Here is a 16044-nt window from a genome sequence, read left to right as displayed (position 1 = left end):
CCCGTTTCTATAACTGTCTCTTGAACAATTACCTTTTCCAGAGTTCTTGTCTTCTTCCAAAGCTTTTCTTCTTTTATTATGCTCTCGATGATCTTTGTCATATAATTGTATTACTTGTCACCTATATGATGTTATATTTTGACTTTTATTCTGCTAAACCTCAGACTCACAGTTAAATGCCCACATGCTTTCTCTTCTCGGATGTCTCAATATGGGTATTCTAACCTTGAAACATCTAAACAAAACACCTGATCTCTCCTGCATCACCCACTTGATTCTCTTCCTTTTTTCCTTATCTCAGTTAATATCTATCCACACACATGGATAATCACAAATCTTAGAACTCCATCTAAACCTCTCTCTCTTATTTCCATTATAAATCACATGGACATCCCATTTTAAGTTGCTAAATATTTCTTTAATGTCTTCTCTCAGTCCCTATTAAACTTTCCCTAATAGTACAGTCACACATATTATCTCACCTGGACCACTGTAATTGCCTTTTATTTCTCTGTTCTAGGCTTATCCCCTTCAAACTCATGTCTTCTTTATTCTGCACTGAAGTCCTTAGATATTAATTTTATCTGTTACTACTGCTACTTAAACTGTTGGATGTTCATCCTCTACAAACTGAACCCCAAGTTTTATTGCTTGAGTTTGGTTTCCACTATAGTCTAATCTTCTGTAAACTCTTATATGTGGCATGTCATACTATCTGGATATACCTCTATCCTGCACTCATTACCTGTCTATATGTCTGCCTTACTTACCAGATTGAGAGATCTTCCATATATGACTCAACTGTTTCCTGAGCGCCTTGGCAGTATCTAGGCACATAGGCAGAACTCAGCTTTTATTGAATCAATAGATACTAGATACACTAAAAATTCTGTACCTACTATTCTCAGACCTACACAATTTTTAAATTTAGTAAGTATACGAAATAGCTAATATGCTAACTCCTAAACAGCACTTAAGTACACTGAAATTTCTAACTTAAATTTAGAGCAGTATTAATAAGGACATTATTAAAAATGGTGGTACCTTCAGTTTCTTCATGACTCTATGGAATTCCATGGAACATCTCTGGTTTGCAGTAAGAAGTTTTTGAATCTGTTTGGTTTGTGGGTATGTAAGTGAGAGGTTTGCTTTCACTCTAATTGAAAGTTCTTTTTGGGTTTCGATTTCCTTCTCCAAGTCAAAAGACAATCTATTCAAGCACTCATAATGATTATCCATCTCTGAGTATCTCTGCAGAAGCTCCTGAAGGAAATTAGAATTCATTTTATTTAACAATAAATAGTTCCACTTGTAGAACTGTAGGAACATTTATATTTTAACACTTTCTACAAGAAATAAATAAATAAAGACATTTGTGTTTAAACAAAAGGAAACATACTATTGATTTTGAATTATAGAAATAATACATGATTATAGTGAAAACTTTTAAAAAGTAGGCAAATAAAACCAGAAATAACCATTATTTTAATTTGGATAACTTCTCTTTTAGTCTTTTGAATATTCATGATTTGAATGAGTACTGGGAAAGTCTGAAGAGATGCTTGAGTGAATTCCAACCCCATCAACTCTGGCCTTACTTCTCACTAGCTTTCTCCTTTCTTGGTGTTCCTCAAACCCACCAGCCAGGTTGCTGCCTTAGGAGCTTTTGTTCACTATTTCCTCCATATATATTGTCCTTGTCCCAGACACCTGCATAGCTTAATCCTTGACCTCTTTCAGGTATATACCCAAAGATCACCTTTCCAGCAAGGACTTACAACTCATAAACTCCAATTGTTGTGTTTATATATACACATAGGTACACACATGCATAACTGTACTAGCTTATAAGGTTTAGAAAAATATCAGGCATTACATACTCATCTCACACAGGTACCCAGATTGCATTTTAGGCTTCAGGAAGCCTTTGGAAGGGTATTGACATGAATGTGTGGGGGCCACTTACTTTTATCCTAAAGCACTTTTCTCTCAGGCTTTCTGTATGGTACTCTTCTCTATCACACAGTAACCTTCTTTCATATTTTATGACCCCTTTATGATTCTGATGGTCCTGGTAAAAAGAAATGATCAGATATAAGTATTCACATATAATGTATAATCAAATACTTTATTATATTTTTATATCAAGTTTCAATAATGAAATTAAATATAAGACCTGTAACTCAAAAAACAATGTTAAGTAGATGTCAAATGAGGGTACTAAGTCTTACAGTGAGGGACTTGAACTCATTAGGGGAAGAATGTGGAAGAACCATATATTATTTGGAGACAGGATTTGTTCTTCATAGTTGCAAATGAGGTTTTAGATTTACTTCTGGTTATACCTTTCTGAATCTCTGCATTTGAAATTATTGCTGCCAACTAAATACTAGCAAAACCATTTATACCGTATCCACAGTGCCCCAAACCCTATTCATATATTTTTTCTAGTAACTTGGAACTGAAAACTCAGATCTTGTTTACATTTCATGTTTCTGATTAAAAAGTACAAAACAAAAAATACATTTTTGCCTACTTGTTTAACTTGTCTACTACAATACTTAGAAGAATGACTAACTGTTCAACAAATATTTTTCTAATGGATTAAAATTCTATAAATTTAGTTATGGCCCATATATAGATGATTCCTAAGCATCTGGTGTTTCTGATGAGAGGGTGAATGATATTTTTTCCTACCTTATTTTTTATCATTAAAATTTGAAAATGAAAGAAATTTTAAAAATTTATTTTACATGTTTATCTGAACTTTCTGTTACTTTGTAGGGGATTCAACTAGGCTTTTAAAATTATATTATTCTGAACATCTACAAATAATCCTACTAGAAAAACTTTGTAATGCTCATCTTTCCTTTTTTCCTTCTAACCAGTAGTAACAGACCATTTCTATATCCCTATCAAGAAGGTCAGAAGTGGAGTAATCTTTTACAAATCTAATCCTTCAAATATTTTTCTGTTTAGAGTAATACTATATCTTGTTAAAAAATTAGAAATTATATTACTGAGAATAATCTGCTTTAACAAATTTTTTCTTAAAAATGAAAAGTGGTATTTTCTGAAAAACATTTTGACCTCTTTTAAAAATGTGTTTCCTACTGGTGTGAAAATTATGGTAAGTTTTCTCACTACCTTTAGTGTTCACAGAAAATTCCAAGGAAAAAAATCCATATTGGCAACCCTTTATAAAGCTTGATTCTTACAATTACTAGAACTCACTCTAGCTATCATTTTTCTTATGATTTCTCTGAATTGGTCTCTTTCCATTTTGAGAGATTTCTTTTTCCTCCTTAGCTCATTGCTTTCCTTAGTTACAGTTCTTATTTCTTCAAGATTTTCATGAAGTTTCTTAGTCAAATGCAAGTTATCCATATCCATACTTTGCACAAATATATTTTGGGCCTCAATTTGCCTCTTCAAATGTTCCATTTCATTTATTTTTTTGTTACTTTTATTGACATCTTCTTTCACTTTAAGAAGTTGAAGCTCTTTTTTCTGAAGTTCTTGGATCTTGAGATAATTACAAAATAAGTTAGAATGCAAACAGAATTCCTTCAAGGAAGGAAAATAGCATCTACTTCTTATATTTGTACATTTATAAAGGTTAAGTATCCCTCATCTGAAGTGTTTCTGATTTTGGAACATTTGCATACACTCTACCAGCTTAGAATTCCTAATTTGAAAATCTGAAATTTGAAAATTTTGAGTCTTACATCAGTGCTCAAAGTATAGATTTCAGAGCATTCTGTTTTACCAAATTTTGGATTAGGGATGCTCAACTATTTATATCTACTTATCTATATATTTTCTCATTTCTCAAGTACTTTTGGAACAATTACTTCCAAAAGAAAAAAAAAAAAAAATACCTTTTTTTGTAGTTCATCTTTTGATTTATCTAAATCCTTTTGAATATTTGTAATTTGAGTTGTCTTTTCTGAAACTTTCTCTCTGAGTTTCTCAATAGTTTTCTGTTGTTCTTTCAAATGCATATGAGCAAGTTTCAGTTCCTGTTGTGTCTCCAGATCCTTTATTAGAAAAAAAAGAGATAAATATGATGACATAAAGAAACATTATCTTTTCTTAATCATTAAACAAAATCTGAAAAACTCAGTTAAAAACAACCACTAGGCCATCCCCGAAATTTGAATTGTATAGAAGGAGTTAAGGAACAAATTCCTGTCTGTAACCTCCCCCACCTTAATCCTGTTTCCTGTTGACCTCTACTACTTGCTTTCCTCCTTTCCTGCTACCCAGCCAGTGTAACATACTTTCTAATCAGCATCACACAAAAGGTGCTCTCTCCTAGGCTTAGAATTTCATTATACAGATAAACCCCATCAGCCAGTGCCTCATATGAACACTTGGATTGCTTCTAGACTTCGATCATCCCAAATATGCTGCAGTGAATGCTGTTATATTTTCACTCCAATGTGTGAATATGTTAGTAGGATAAATCCCTAGAAGTGGAACTGCTATACCAAATGTATATCCTGAAAAAAATTTAAAAAGATATTAAGTGTCTCCTTAAAAGATCATAACATTTACCCTCTCACCAACAGTATCATTTGTTTTCAAGGAAAGGAGGTTCTGCCTTAAGAACATGCTTACTGGACAGGAAGAATGTGCACAACTCACTCTAGCTATGGTGTCCCGCAGGTTTTCCTTGAGTTGATCTCTCTCCAGCTTAAGCATCTCCTCTGTTCTTCTTATGTTATCTCTTTCTTTCATTACAGATTTCATTTCTTCGAGGTTTTTATGAAGTTTCTGAGCCAAATTCAAATTGTCCATTTCTATTTTACCCAGAGTTAAACCTTGATCCTTCAGTTGTTTCTGTGTCTCACTGACATCTTCTTTTAATTTAAAAAGTTGCTGTTCATTTGCCTTAAGTTCTTGAATCTTAAGCCAATCATAATATAATGTTAGGTTACAGATTTTTAGGGAAGGATAAGGAATAGTTTCTAAGTTGATAAATACTACACTCTTCCCACATTAACACCCTGCATAAACCTACACAAAATTTTCTTTTGAGGTATAATATACAAAAAGTAGTCTATAATCCTAAGTTTGTAGCTCAATTTATTCTTGGCATATGCATATACCTATAAAACTACAACCCATGTTAAGTCAGAGAATATTTCTAGCATTCCGTAAAGCCGTAAAGTGCCTATGAATCCCTTTCCTAGAGGTAATTGCTATTCTGACCTTTACAATATTTGATCAGTTTTACCTACTTTTGAACCCTCCTATGACAATGTGTTCTCCTGATGATAGGTATTTTCCACCATTTTGGATATAGCTGCTATGGACATTCTTTTTAGAGATGTTAGTCTTTTCTATTAGGTACATAACCAAAGAGTGGAAATGCTGGGCCTTATGGCAGATATATGTTCAGCATTTAGTAAATATTGATGAGCTGTTTCCCAATGTGGTCAATCCATCTTATATTCCCAAGATTTCAAGCACAACAAATCAGATATTCAGTCAAAAACCTATGTAAAATACCTTCTCTTGTAATCTGGCATTTGAATTTTCTACATCTATTTTCAAGTTTGCCATTTCATCTGTCTTCTCAGAAACAATCCCTCTGAGTTTAGCAATAGTTTCTTGGTGCTCTTTCAGATCCATGTAAGCAATTCTTAGTTCTTCTTGCTTTTTCAGATCCTTTTAAGAACAGGGTAATATCTTAATGTTAACTAATATTTTTTAAATGAAGTGATATATTTTCTTAGTAAAAATAATAATGCATTTACGTCACAATTTATATCTTTGTTGTTACAAAGTTAAAGGCTTTCTCTTCCTGATCTTATCTCACTACACTCTACTCTTACTTTCAGAAGCAAACACATTATACATACTACTTAACAGTTGGATAACCCACTTCAGGGTTATCTAGTACTTAAATACAGGATATTAAAATCTGTTTTCAATTTTTGGGGGCTGAATATGATTTTGATATATTGCTCATATTTACCCAGTTTCCTTGTGAGGGACATTTAGATTGTTTCCCATTTTTTATTACAAACTACTATAATAAACAACCTTGTGGTGTATGTATGTTTGTGCATACATATTTATTTAAGTAATTGAGTCAGTATACATGTAGGCTAAAATCCATGAAGAAAATGCTGGTTATAGAACTTTAAGTCTTTAAGAAAAATAATACTAAATTATCTGCTTAAAAGATTATCATGTCACTCTTGCCTACAATACCACTTATTTCAAAGCAGTGTTCATTGCTCCAAGGAGATAACACATTTATTTGCTAGCAAGAAGAATGAGTGTAACTTACTTTTGCTTCTGTTTCTCTAAGGCTTTCCCTCAACTGCTCCTGTTCCAGTTTGAGAGTTTCCTCCACAATTCTTAGGCCATCATTTTCCTCAGTAAAAAATTTTAGTTTTTCAAGGCTTTCATTAAGTTTCTGAGTCAACCTTAACTTCTCCATTTCTATATTCTCCAGAGCTGAATTCTGAGCTTCTAGTTGCTTCTTTAGTTGCTCTGTTTCATTCATAGTTTCCCTGAGGTCATTTTTTACATTAAGAAGTTGATGTTCTTTCTCCTGAAGTTCTTGGATCTTGAGATAATCATGCAATAAGTTAGGATATTGAAGATATAAATAAAAAACCAAATAATAGCTTCAAAATTGAATAGGCAAATCTTTACTTGTTTTCAATTTTAGGCTAATTCATATTCTGTTTCATTATACAAATGACCTGATTTGAACTCCCAGTTACTCAGACAACAGCTTAAAAGAAAATACCTGTGCTTTTATGGCAGCATTTGCATTTTCTAAGTCCATTTGCATATTTGATATTTCATCAGTTTTCTCAGAAACAGTTCTTTGGAGTTTATTAATAGTTTCTTGGTGCTCTTTCAGATCAATGTGAACAATTCTTAGTTCCTCTTGTTTTTCCAAGTCCTTTATTGTTAGAGAAAGAAAAAATATTGAGAGTAACACAGTTGAAATGGTATAAAAAGATAGAGGGTAAGAAGTAAAAGTCCTCCTTACCCTTTGTAAGGCTTCCCAGTCTTCACCCTCTAAGATACTTTTGAATGTTAACACATGTTCTGGATATACAATACACCTTACTGTTTTTCCTAGCAGAACACTCACCAATATATCACTGTAGTTCTATCTTATTCTTTATCTATGGTGCATTAGTCTATGATTTGAATACACTGTATTTAACTAGTCCTCTGCTAATGGGCAGTTACAATTTCTATTATATATTTTAAATTTTTTTTAGTTGTTGATGGACCTTTATTTTATTCATTTATTTATATGCCGTGCTAAGAATTGCATACAGTGCCTCATACATGCTAGGTAAGTGCTTTACCACTGAGCCACAACCCTACCCCTCCATTATATTTTTTGTATGCTTTATTATTGCATCTTGCTGAAGTGAATAACCTTCAACAAACATCTTTGCAAAATTCTGCAGTTATGTGCAGGACAAATAGCTACAAGTGGACTCTTTGGGACCAATTTACACTAAATCAACTCTATGGCTCATTTTTCTTTTAGGATACAAGGTTACAGTTACTCAAGCGAAGGATGATAACTTACTCTAGACGTGGTTTCTTTTAGGGTTTTCTTGAGCTGGTCTCTCTCTACTTTGAGAGACTCCTTCATACTTCTAAGGGCATCTCTTTCTTTTGTTACAGATTTAATTTCTTCAAGGTTTTCGTGGAGTCTCTGAGTCAACTTTACATTCTCCATTTCTAAATTTTCCAGAACTGACTTCTGAGCCTCATACTGCTCTTTTGAATGTTCCATTTCATACATTTTTTTCTGAGTCTCAGCAGCAGCTTTCATCTGGAGATATTCATGTTCTTTTTCCTTAAGTTCTTGGAGCTGAAAAAATAGTAAGTTGGAATATAGGCAGAGTTGTTTTAGAAAAACACCCATTCCCAAATTAAAGCAAATACTTTTACATTTTAGTCTAATCTATCTACTACTTTCTTTCATGAGGGATATCAGGAACATAATAACTAGATTTCATCTTCTAACTTAACAAAACAAGATCTACTTTTTTCCGATAATTCAGCATTTGAATTTCCTAAGTTCCTCTGAATATGTGCTGCTTGATCTGTCTTTTCTAAAATAATCCTTGGACTACCAATTTCTTTGTACTCAGTTTATGACTGTAAGCAATTTTTTGTTTCTCTTATATTTCCTTTACGATAAGAGGAAAATTAATACAACAATGAACACTATCACCTTAATGTTAATTTTGTTTCCAGAAAGCATCAGAAGAGGGAAACTTACTTTAGCTACATTTTCTTTAATGTCTTCTTTCATTTGGTCTCTCTCCATTTGAAGGACTTCCTGTACTCTTTTCAGTTCATCTCTTTCCTGAATTATAATTTTTATTTCTTCTTGACTTTCTTCAAGTCTCCTATTTAACTTGAGCCTGTCACTTTCTATACTTTGTAGCATTGACTCTTTGACATTGAGAAGCTCCTTGAATTGTTCCTGTTCATTCACTTTTTCCTGAGTTTCGCTACTTTCTTTTATATTAACGAGTTGTTCCTGTTTCTCATAAAGCTCTTGAATCTTAAAAATAACAATAAAATATGTTAATAGCCACACACACATACACACACACATGCATTTTTAAGGAAAAACAAAAACTAGGCTGTTTTCTGAAATACTTTAATATGTAAACAGTAATCTTCCAGTTAACTGTCTCCTTCATGTTTCCTCCCACTGTTCCTCACCCTTATTTTACCTTTTTTTGTAATTCATCACTGGTTGTTTCTAATTCCTTCTGAATGCTTAATATTTCAGCTTCCCTCTCCGAGAGACTTACTCTCAGCATGTCAATAGTTTCCTTTTGCTCCTTCAGGCAACAATGAGCAATTTTAAGTTCCTCTTCTGTTTCCTGGTGCTTTATTATTAAAGAAAATGCCAAGAATTTATAGAAATATGATCATTACCATATCACTAACTCTTTCACCAAGTTTAGTTCTTATGAAAATATATGCTAACAAGATATTTCTAAGAATAAGTGATGGAGAGATGAAACCTACTTTAGCTAGGATTTCTCTGATGTGTTCTGTGAGCTGGTTGTGCTCTGACTGAAGAACTTCTTGCAGCTTCTGTAGGTCATCTCTGTCCTTTGCTAAGGACATTATTTTATCATGACTTTCTTCAAGTCTCTCAGACAAGTTGAGCTTTTCCATTTCTACTCTTTGCAATGCTAAATCTTTGGCTTTGAAGAGCTCCTTCAATTGCTCCATCTCACTCATTATTTTAGTAGTCTCCCTGTCTTTTTCTTCCATATTGAAGGATTGTTTTTGTTTGTTGTGAGACTCTTGAATCTTAAAAGAATCATAAAGTCAAACATTTGATATCCAGAGATATTTCATTTCAAGGGCAAGGAAATCAGGATACTGTCTAAAAGAATGCAGGCAAGATTCAATGGCTCATTTACAAAGCAATCTCTCCACTCTCCCAGTTTTCATGCCTTTTATATGTCTGTGTTGTTAGCATCCTCTGAGAGGGTGATGACAAAACAGTGAGACTTACATGATTTCTGTCCTGCTTTAGACTTACTCTTTAAGGGGAAAGGTAGTTACTATACCAAATCTTACTAAACAGAGGTGCTGGGCTCTCCCAGGACCTCAGTGTCAAATCTACCTATTGTAAATGATCAGGAAGAGCTTCTTAGAGGACAGAAAACTTCAGTTGAGAGCTGAGAATGAGAGCATTAGTTACACTAAGGGAGTAACTAAAGGGTCTATGTGAGTGTGTGAGGATGTATTGTAGGTGGTGAGATCAGAGCATCTGAAAGCCATGGGAGGACGAAGTGCAAAGGGGTGTAGCAGGAGTGTGAGGAGCAAGAGTGAGCTGCAGTGAGGCTAGAGACCAGCAAAGCCTGGGGTCCAGGACTTCCAGGCCATGTAGAGGATTCTAATCTTTATTTTAAGAGTAGCAATAAGATATTAAAGGAAAGATGAAGGAGAGATCACTTGAGTTCAAAATGGGGAATCGATTGGAGAAGTGTGAGAATGAGCACGGGGAGACCAGTTTAGGAGGCTGCTGCAGAAAACTAGAGAAAGAAATAATGGTGACTTTGGATTAGGGAGTTGGTAATTTGGAGAGAAGAGGAGGAGGACTTTAATACATGAACATGCATGTACACAGTAAAATCAGCAAGGGTTGGAGGCTGGATTTGTAGTACGTGGGAGGAAGAGATACTAGTAGGGATGATTTCCAGGTTTCTGACTGAAGTAACAAGACAGTAGTGGATGTTGGAGAAATAGGTTTAAAGAAGGAAAGTAATAATTCAATTTGGCCTTTCCTGGAATTCAGCACTGCTTCTTCTAAGTCATTTTTTACTATTTAATAAAACATGTCTTCTTTGGAACATTTTATCTCAGTTTCAATAGTTTCCAAGTATTCATAAATAATTTTTAATTACTCTGTTTCCACTTACTTTATGATTAAGAGATATTTAAAGAAAACTGGTAGTAATATTTTAACTATAACACAAATGCCCCTTTTCTAAAGACTCCATTCTGACAAAATACCAATTGAATGAGAGAAAAAGATGAAACTTACTGTAGTAAAAGTTTCTGTAATATCTTTTTTCAGTTGGTCACACTCAAGTTGAAGTGCTTCTTTTGTCATTTTAAGGTCATCTCTTTCCTTAGTTAGAGATTTTACCTCCTCCTGACTTTCTTTAAGTTTGTCAGTCAGTCTGAGCCTTTCCATTTCTGTGCTTTCTGGTGATGCCGAATCTGTGGTTTTGAACTGTTCTTCAAACAGCTCCAGTTCATTTACTGTTTCCTGAACGTCGCTGACTTCTTTCATGTTGAGAAGAAGTTCTTGTTCCACATGACGCACTGGGATCTTGTGATATTCATAAAGTACTAAGGTTACTATCTGGAGATTACTATAATTTCTTTTATGGCAGTGCTGGGGACTGAACCCACAGCCTTGTACATGCTGTGCAAGTCTTTTACCATCAAGTTACATCCCTAGCCCTTATCATAGATTTTTAAAGCAAAAAAGATCAGGACACTTTCCACAACAATGAAAGTGACCTTGAGTCTTCAGGACCTAATTTGAATCACAAACGCCTGTTTATTAATTTTTCCTTGATTCCCACTGAAGCTAATCAATACTTATTTATTAGTCACATTTTGTCATAACTTTCTTTGCAGCATAGATCCAAAATGAACCAATTCTTATGTTTCACCAACAAAGAATTAATTTGGTGAGTTGTACCCTTATTTCTATACTAGTTCTTCAATGCTATAAGAGAAAAATCATAATTGAAAAGACCATCTCAATAAATAAATTTCAATATCCCAATAAATTGAGAAGCAGCATTGTTACTCATTCAGATGGGTACCAGTGCCACTTCTCAATTTTTCTATGTGTGACATTTCTCCTGATCATTAAAGACACCATGTAATTTTGCATTTTGTACTTCTGCATGAACTATACTGAATTTGAGGGACTTTTAGGAAATATGCCTATACTGGGGAGAAATAACAATGTCTTATTTATATACCCACAGTCTCAAAGTTTGGCACAGAGTAGGTTTTTAACATAGGTTGGTTCAAGAATCCCAATCTTCATTTTCTCTCTCTCATTTACCACTATCTGATGTTCTATTATTCATTTAATTGCTTATTTATCAGCTCCTTTTTCTATGACAAATACACCTTGTTCCTAATGTATTTCTAGAATCCAGGGCTATGTCTGCCATAATACATAGTCAACGAACACTTACTCAGTAAATGAATGAATCATAACTTGGTCACTACTCACTGTTACCTTCCTTTGAAGGAGAAAGAAAGGAAGAAGAGACAAAGGCTAGAGGGAAAAAAACACATACCTTTTCTTGTACATTAATATTGGACTTTTCTAAGTTTTCTGAAATATTTATAACTTGAGCTTCCTTCTCAGAAATACTTCTTCTTAAGTCATCAATAGTTTCTTGGTGTTCTTTTAGATGCATGTGAGCAATGCTTAATTCTTCTTTTGTTTGTAAGCCCTTAATTAGTAAGAGAAATTTAAAGAATATCATAACAACATTATCCCAACATTGCTGCCCCATTTTCCAATTGGCTCAGTTTTTTTTTTTTTTTGAGGTGCTGGGGATTGAACCCAGGGCCTTGTGTATGCAAGGCAAGCACTCTACCAACTGAGCTATCTCCCCGGCCCACTGGCTCAGTTTTAAAAGAAACATTTAATAGATGAAGAAAAAGGCCATGACTTACTGTAGCTTCAATTTCTCTTATATGTTCTTTAAGTTGGTCTCTTTCTATTTTAATTGACTCCCATAATTCCTTTAGAGTATTTCTATCTTTGGTTATAGATTTCATTTCCTCATAATTTTCATGAAGTCTCTGAGTCAACTCAAGTCTCTCCATTTCCATGCGTTCCAATGTTAGTTCTTGGTTCTTTAATTCATTCTTTAAATTCTCCATTTCAATTATCTTTTTTTGCATCTCACTCATCTCTCCTTGTACACTAAGAAGTTGCTGCTGCTTTTCTTGCAGTTGCTGGCTCTGAAAATGTACAATTTTTATAATTCTCATCTTGCTTAAAAATTTTTATGTAAAACCATTAACATAGCCCTGCCTACTACTTCAATATAAATAGACAAGCAGCATTAAAAGTAAACTAATGTAGGCATAGGGGTTAAATAGTGTCCCACCTAAAATTCATTCTTCCCAGAACCTCAGAATATGCATTTACTTGGTAATAAGGCCTTTTCAGATGTAAAGTGGTAAGGATTGGGAAGTAATCCTACTGGATGACAGTAGGCCATCAAACCAAAGAGAATATATCTGTAAGAAGAGACAAGAGGCTGGTGTGGTAGCACATGCCTGATATCCTAACTACTTGGAGGCTGAAGCAAAAGGATCTCAAATTTGAGGCCATGAGACTCTGTCTCAAAAAAGGCCCCTGGGATGTTACACAGTGGTAGAGAACTTGCCCAGAATGTGCAAGGTCCTAGTGGGGAAAAACAGAGAGGGGAATGGAGGGAAGTGGGGATAGAGACAGGAAAGGACAGACAGGAGATCCAGAAAAAAAGATGGAAGCAGAGACTGCAGTGGTGAAGTTACAGGCTGAGGAATGCCAAGGGTAGCTGGGAGACACCAAAAGCTAGGAAGAGATGAGGAAGGATTCTTCTCTAAGCCTTCAGAGAGAATATAGTACTGCTGACACTTCAATTCTGGACTTTCAGGATCAAAAATAGTGAAAGAATAAAGTTCTGTTGTTGTAAGCCACCAAGTTTATGTTCATTTGATATGCCATCCCTAGGAAACGGATACAGAACTGATTGAGATGGTAAGGTAAAAATGGGGGAAAAAAAAAACATAGAGACTAAGCATTCCAATATAGGTACCAAATAACTATAATTCTCATTTATCTTAAAAAACTTTTAAAATTTGTTTTCATTTTTAAAAAGATGCTTAAGGGGTGGCCCAAACAAATCCAAAAGCATTAACTTCCAAGGCTACTGATTTTACTTCCTTAGAAGGAGTAAAACAGACATAAGGTTTTAGCAAATTCAATCAGGTAAGATACAGAAAGGGATTAGGCTTAAAAGAAAACATAGATTATGTTTAATATAATTAACATAGAACAAAAGAAACCACAATGTATTCTATAATGCAAGCAGCACTGTCCTTAGCTTTAACAGATCTCTGTGGGTATATGTTAGAATCACTTGGGTAGTACAGTTGTTACTGGACTCTTGGGTTTTATGCATGCATTAACATCTTACCTCCACAAAAGGAGTGATTTGGGAAACTACGAACATCTCAGAGATGGTGATAGTAATTAAGTCTTTCATTTTAAAGTACAACTAATACATCTTCAAAGGGAAGGATCTTTGTTTTACTGACTGATATCTCTTAAGTGTCCAGAACAATGCCTGCCTATGTAGTGCTCAACAAGTATTTGATGACTATATATATATATATATATCTATGACTACATCAGATGATTAGGTTAGAAGATCAAGGCCCCTTAAGACTTTGGAGTAATGTAATCTTTATAAGGAATGTTAGTTAAGCTCTCTGTGAATTGAAAATGTTCAAAATATTAGCATGGAAATCTGTTCTTTTTTGCAGAGATAATGTGCTATTCTTGCATTTAGGCTATGGAAATGAAAAACTTATTACCAAAAATGCTTACTGAAGAAAAAAGGCCAGGAAGATAACTTAAAAAATTTACCTTTTCCTTTAGTTTTTCTTCAACTTCTGCCAGTCTCTCACAGGTTTTAGAAAGCTCTTCATCTTTCTTTATGGCAAGGTTCTTTTCTTGTGTAGCTATCTCTTGTTGCCTTTTAAGTTCATCTCCAAGAATTCTTAATTCTTCCTGGTTTTCAATGGTCTAGAATGAAAAAAGAAGTTGGGATTAAAACAAATAATATTAGCTTACATTTATGAAATCAGGTAAAAATCAGCATTTACCTCAGCCTACAAATGAAGAAACCAGGGCAAATGATATAGATAAGAATGAATTTAAAAGAAAGTGAATCATTAATCATATGAAAAGAATCTGCTTTTTATGCTCAATTATTATTGCTCAGTTTATGTTTCTATAATGAGAGTTAGAATTGGATTTACCACTCTATCATGAAAACTTAGCTCATTTTATGTGCTTAAACCAGAAAAGACTGCTTCTAAATGTTCGTTGACTGAAAATGAGACTAAAGTTACAGTTTTTCATATGCTGCATTAGCTTTAGTTTTGAGCATTATCACCAGCAAACTCAAAATGGCAGCCGTCCTTTGTGGCACTATGAGGCACTATGAGGGCTAAATTGTCGTTAAGTTTATACAGTGACATTCTCGTATATCAAGATCACAAAAACATGCCAGAGTTAGAATATAATTTTTGTTTGTATGCTTATTTACATTCAGCAATTTTGACAAAACAGACTTTTCCAAGAAACATGAAAAACTAGAAAACACGAAGGCGAGGTTCTACTGTGATTCATAGTGAATTTCTCCAATTATCGATTTCAAATGGTACAAATTATATTGCCTCTAAACATAGATACAAGAACTAAACCAGGTGTGAAGACACTGACAAACACCAACAATTAAAAATAAAAGAAAAAAATTACAACAGTGAAAGTAAGAGAAACACTTAGGAACAAATTTAACAAAATAGGTAAAAGGGCTAAAAACCTTAACACTGCATTAAGAGATGAGATAAATTACAGAAGACATATAATAGCTAGAAATTATATGAAAAACTGTTTAGCATCCTTAGTCATTAGAGAAAGGCAAATCAAAACAATAAGGCATACATTCATTAGGATGGCTAAAATTAAAAGCACCCATGACTATGAAGTGTTGGTGAGGAAGGATGTAGAGCCACCAGAATATTCTCAATTCATTCATGTGAATGTAAAATGGTAAAACTAATTTGGGAATCAGTCTTGCAAATTCTCATCAAGTTAAAATTACACTTCCTTATGTCCCAGCAACTCCATTTAGTGAGTACATAGGGAGAAATATTTGTCAAAAGTCACCAAACTGTACACTTCCATGATATACATGTATTGCTTATAAAATATCCCTCAATGAAGTTGATCAAAATCTAAAACAGACAAAAATGTATTGCCAAGTTTACAGTGCTAAATCTTACCATTTCAATATTTTCCTTTAGGTCAGTCTTTAGTTGTTCCTTTTCTGCTGTAATACTTTCCAACATTTGTTGGAGTTCATTTTTCTCCTGTATTAAAGAATAGATCTTTTTCTGTTGCTCAGTCACTTCATTATTCTTAACATCTGCAGTTAATGCCTGGATTGCTTTAGCTTCCAAATTCTGTTTCTTATCTATGTCTCCTACCTAAAAGAGAAATACATTGAAGAATAATTTCCTAAGTAGTAACAATCACTTTAATATTAAACAGCCAACTATGATATATTATCATGTACTAGGTACTGTTCTCATACTTTAATACATTTAACCTTCACTACGACCTCGACGTAGGTATTATTATTATCCCCATTCGACTGATGAGGAAGCTGAATTACCTACTCAAGG

General features: G+C 33.9%; 1 protein-coding gene across 5 annotated transcripts in view; it reads right to left on the bottom strand.

Annotated features, from left to right (window-relative positions):
- The window catches only part of CENPE (centromere protein E), a 69985-nt gene that overhangs the window by 18026 nt on the left and 35915 nt on the right, over positions 1 to 16044 (bottom strand). For 2 of the 5 annotated variants that reach the window (XM_079154222.1, XM_079154223.1), the window contains 17 exons: positions 15643 to 15846; positions 14219 to 14377; positions 12250 to 12540; positions 11865 to 12023; positions 10580 to 10870; positions 9046 to 9336; positions 8745 to 8903; positions 8282 to 8569; positions 7580 to 7867; positions 6773 to 6931; positions 6305 to 6586; positions 5518 to 5676; positions 4651 to 4911; positions 3882 to 4040; positions 3235 to 3525; positions 1967 to 2071; positions 1045 to 1263 (listed from right to left, as the gene is read on the bottom strand). In XM_079154222.1, coding sequence (XP_079010348.1) covers positions 1045 to 1263; positions 1967 to 2071; positions 3235 to 3525; positions 3882 to 4040; positions 4651 to 4911; positions 5518 to 5676; positions 6305 to 6586; positions 6773 to 6931; positions 7580 to 7867; positions 8282 to 8569; positions 8745 to 8903; positions 9046 to 9336; positions 10580 to 10870; positions 11865 to 12023; positions 12250 to 12540; positions 14219 to 14377; positions 15643 to 15846 — 3765 coding nt within the window. The remainder of the gene's footprint in view (positions 1 to 1044; positions 1264 to 1966; positions 2072 to 3234; positions 3526 to 3881; positions 4041 to 4650; positions 4912 to 5517; positions 5677 to 6304; positions 6587 to 6772; positions 6932 to 7579; positions 7868 to 8281; positions 8570 to 8744; positions 8904 to 9045; positions 9337 to 10579; positions 10871 to 11864; positions 12024 to 12249; positions 12541 to 14218; positions 14378 to 15642; positions 15847 to 16044) is intronic. The other 3 variants (XM_079154225.1, XM_079154224.1, XM_079154226.1) reach the window with 3 other exon arrangements.

This window comes from Sciurus vulgaris (assembly GCF_902686455.1).
Source record: "Sciurus vulgaris genome assembly, chromosome: 9".
Classification (NCBI taxonomy): domain Eukaryota; kingdom Metazoa; phylum Chordata; class Mammalia; order Rodentia; family Sciuridae; genus Sciurus; species Sciurus vulgaris.
This window is presented reverse-complemented; position numbering and strand designations above follow the sequence as displayed.